The sequence below is a fragment of the Papaver somniferum genome, chromosome 10 (assembly GCF_003573695.1).
Source record: "Papaver somniferum cultivar HN1 chromosome 10, ASM357369v1, whole genome shotgun sequence".
NCBI classification, from domain to species: Eukaryota; Viridiplantae; Streptophyta; class Magnoliopsida; order Ranunculales; family Papaveraceae; genus Papaver; species Papaver somniferum.
In genome coordinates this window covers 75,268,903-75,273,568 of record NC_039367.1, presented here as the reverse complement: position 1 = coordinate 75,273,568, position 4,666 = coordinate 75,268,903, and the positions used below count along the sequence as shown (strand labels likewise).

General features: G+C 42.9%; 1 protein-coding gene across 1 annotated transcript; it reads left to right on the top strand.

The window, feature by feature from the left end:
• The first annotated feature begins 2,037 nt into the window (after positions 1-2,037).
• On the top strand, positions 2,038-2,376 carry LOC113315797. Its single transcript, XM_026564046.1, has one exon. It carries the CDS (start codon positions 2,038-2,040, stop codon positions 2,374-2,376), a length of 339 nt encoding a protein of 112 aa, XP_026419831.1.
• The last annotated feature ends 2,290 nt before the right edge of the window (positions 2,377-4,666 follow it).

Sequence of the window (4,666 nt, the reverse complement as noted above, 5' to 3'; positions counted from 1 at the left end):
GTCAAATACCAATGATGTAGCAGCGGTGGCTCTCAGAGCAGTAGCAGCAAAAGCCGAGGCAGCAAGAGCAGATGCAGCAAAAGCCCAGGCAGCAAGAGAAGAGGTAGCTAGAGCAGATGCAGCTAAAGCCGATGCAGTGAAATCCGTAGTAGCTTCCCGCTCCCTTGAGCAATGAGAAGGATTTGCGGAGTCACCAATACCGCAGCCAACCTTCGGGATGCCGCCAACGAACGAGCAGAACCAAACTGTACTAACAACCCATCCGTTGCTGAAAAGAAACCGACCCTTACCCCCACACGTGGAATTACAGTTAGTGAGCACCGAACCTCCCGTCCCCCTAATCCAAACAGTTGATGAAGATCATACCATGTCCCTTGGGGGGCAGGGACGGCTCAGTGCCCCAAATCAAGGATCAAATCATTCCCCCCTGCTGATGGCAGAGCTTGAGGAGTTGAAGAAGAATCAAAAGGTGTTCGCAGAGGCAGTGGCATTGCTAGCCCGAGAAAACCAAGAACTCAGAGGTAAGATCACCCAAAGCTTGGGAGAAACTCACCAGCACAACACAGCTTTGCACGAAGCCAACTCTAAAGCACCTGAGCCGAATCATGACCGAAGAATGGTCGTGACAAATGCAACAAATCCCGAGACATTTAACCGAAGAATAACCATAAGAAACAGGTCCAACGATCCAGATTACGTCCCAGAAGACTCGGACTATTATGACAGCGAAGATCAAAGACCAAAGCGAAACTCAACCAACGATGATCACCATCGTGCAATAGAGGACCTTCGTGCTGAAATGATGGCGGAGATCAAGAAAATAAAATCCACGCAAGGAGGGGGAAGACTATAAGAGGTAATGAGAGAAGCAAACACCACACTACTGACCCCGCACTTGGCCAAAGCACTTATCCCTCAGAAGTGCCATGTTCCAGCATTCGAATGATACGATGGGTCCAGCGATCCCGCAACACACCTTCGTTATTACAATCGTATCTTAGCCCGATGGGAACAAGACGATGCATTCCTTTGCAGGTATTTTCCTTCAAGTTTAAAGGGATCAACACTATCTTGGTTCGACAACCTACCTCCCAACTCCATCAACTCCTATGGCCAGCTCGATGAGAAGTTCTTAGAAACTTGCATTATAACAAGGATGCCAACGCAGTAATGGATAAGTTATTCTCACTGGCAACCGCTTACAAAGAGACGATCAGGGAGTATACCGACAGATGGCACAAGATTTGTCAGGCCATAGGAAATGTAGATCCAGTGGTCAGCATCAACTGTTACAAATGGGGACTGGATAGAATGATCCCATTATTTGTGGAGATTCATGGGAGTGTTCCTAAGACAAAAGGAGACCTTCGAGTAATCATTGAAAAACACGCCAGGCTAAAAGAGATCCAGCGGGAGAACCCTAGGGCCCAAGCTCAAATATCTCATCGGACTAATTCCGTAGAACAAGCCAGTGGATCAAAGAGGGGCAGTTCAGCTGAACGTCCTAATGATGATAAAAGAGAACGACCGTCGACGCGACGATCGTAAATTCGAAGATCAAGTCTTCACGAAGCTGAACACGAACTACACCCGCATCCTGAGGGAGATCAAAGGCAGGGAAAACCTTGAGTGGCCATGGTCCAAAGGGAAGCAGCCCCTAGGTCCGAGAAATCAAGAGATTACTGCGAATATCACTGTTTCAACGGCCACTAGACCGAGAAATGCAAGAATCTCAAGATAATGATTCAAAAGCTGATTGACGCAGGTGACCTCAAGCAGTACATACAAAAGGCAGATAACGAAGATAAGACCAAGCGAAGCAAGCAAGTTCAACTGCCAGAGGGAAATCGAACACTCAACACCATCTCATGTTCCGAAGCTACATGACCCTCGCTAACAGCACATATAGGAAAAAGGTTAAGAAAACAATTCGTAGACTACTGTGAATTATACAAGATCAATGGGATAGAAGTGGACGAACACGAGCAATGGATGAACACGCCTATGACCTTCGATGCATAAGACATCGAGGAAGATATGGAAGATCACAATGACCCCTTGGTCCTTACCTTACCAGTGGCAGGGTGCAATATCAAGAAGATCCTCATTGATGGAGGAAGTTCAGTTAACGTTCTATTCTACGACACATTCAAGCGAATGGAGCTTAACGATAAACAACTGATGTCTTCGTATTATACCATCTACGGATTCAATGGGGCACCTACAAAGCCATCAGGAGACATTGTTTTGCAAGTGGACGCAAGACCAATGATAGTTGATACTCGATTCAGTGTAGTGGACACTCCTTCCCCCTATAACGCCATCATTGGCCGAAGATGGGTGCACAAGCTCAAGGGAGCGGCAACGACCTTGTGAGAGTAAAATATCATCTCGACACGTGGCGCAAGATCTAGACGGGAGCACCATATAATACTACAAGCAACTACACAATAATACTACCTTTTGTAATCCTTATCCTACCTAGTCATTATCTAGTCAGCTCTAAGGGCATAAATGTAATTCGATGTACAATACCCCCTGTATAAGAGAAGGAGATGTAGGGTAAAGGGGTCCCTTCTTCTCTCCTGCTTCTCTTCTCCCTCTAAGCTAGACTCTAGCTCCTCTTCCTCCATGGATGGAGTTTCAAGTCCCTTGAGGACCTCCATCCATGGATCTTTGTGTAACACCACAAATAATAGTGAAAGCAAAGTGGATGTAGGTCTTTTAATGGCCGAACCACTATAAAATCCTTGTGTTAATCTTTACTTTTATACACTTTTATCTTTTATGTATGATTTTCAATGATTTATGTTCATTAGATCTTGTTGGATGTAGTAGTCAGATTTTATACTACTACATTTTGGCGCTAGAAACAGGGAGGTATGAAGATATAATCTACCTCCCTAACAACAACTCTATATTGTTTTCTTAATCTCCATGAGAGAAGTGGATTTCATACCAATGTGTAGAATTCTATCGAAGTTCATGACAACACGATCTACACGATCAGTGGAGTTCTGAAGACCCTCATACTCAATAGATCTACACTTTTTTAATTGATTTTATTTAATTTTTATGTTCTTTTAAGATCTCCTGTATCTTTCTCAAGATGCTCAAGAGAATAGAAAATTGCGGTGAAAATGAAGTTTCAAATACTACGGCATTTAAGCGATCTCCTCCGTAAAAGGTCCGTAAAAGGTCTGGGAAGAATTGTTAGCCCAAGGGAGAAAAACATAATTATTGTTTTCCTCTCCGATGTTAGAAAACATCAGTTGATGTAAGTCTCAGATCTACAAGTTTTAAAACAAAAACTTTGAAAAAACAACTAAAAGTGAAAAAATTTCTCAAGTAGAAACCAATTTAAGCTACAGATTTAATGTCAGCAAGATGTATTTGTCAAACCCATTTCCAAAAGATGAAAATTATCCAAGTTCTGGTATGATTTGGAGAATCGTCTGTTAGCTTTCTAAACATCTCGGAAACATCTCAGAAAGTCTAAATAGCTGCCATGAGAGAAATAGTCGTACGGATTTAATCACCATCTTCTATTGTCATGTCTAAAGAAGATTCAAACTCCAGTCACTGAGATCTCCAATGGTGCTAACATGAATTCATCTCGCGATGCCAATGGCGAAATCCCGAAGGCGTAAAAGAGATCACCCAATCTCGTGCACGCATGATCCTGTAGGTCAAACAGATGACCCATCTCGTGAAGGTAAGATTCCAAGGAGATAGATGTGATCATCCGATCTCATGAAAAATAAGCCCGGTGATGAAAGAGTCATCCAGGTGAAGGCGATATCCCGGTGGAGATCATCCGATCTCGTGGAGGTAAAATTCCAAAGGTGATAATGGGATCGTCCGATTTCATGACGTCAGTACCACGATGAATAAAGGAGTTATCCGATCTCGTGGAGGAAAAATATTGATAGGTCCTTCCGATCTTATGAAGACGGTAGTCACGGTACCAATAATAATGAACCAAATAACCATCTGATGGAATAATTGATTGGAATTCACACCAATCATTGTTGTTGCAAATAAAAGCTTGTCAATCATGGCGCTCTGTAGACGATGGAACCAAGCTTCCAAATGGAGTTTCGAAAAAACAATCACCATTGCTGCCATCGTGATATGATGAACAGGAAAATACAACCCCAAAACACGGAGGTGTTAGTAATGCATGACTCCAGACGAATGGTGAAAGAAGATGATGTGTACAACACATAAAAATAAGCTAATAATATCATACACTCTTTAGATGGTATCTTTCCTAACTTAACTGCCTAATGATGCAATCAGGATATATATATAGAATATTATGTATATTTCCTAATAATCTCTTGAAGTAACAACCCAAGAAGGACAAATTTTCCAGTGATTACGACCCATGGCAATTAGTGGTGAGTTTATCCTAAGACGACCAACCGACATAATCATAATGCCATGTCTCGTTATAGACGATATGAAATAAACCTCATAAGGCGAGCTCATCTCGTGATATGATCATTCGGTCTGATGGAGGCATCATCCTGACGGCGTAGGAGATCATCCGATCTCGTGGAGGCGTGAACCAAAAGGTGGTAGAAGAGAGCACCTGATCTCGTACAGGTAAAATTCTGACGATGCTGTCTCATGAAAGCACGAACCTAATGGAGGAAGAGAG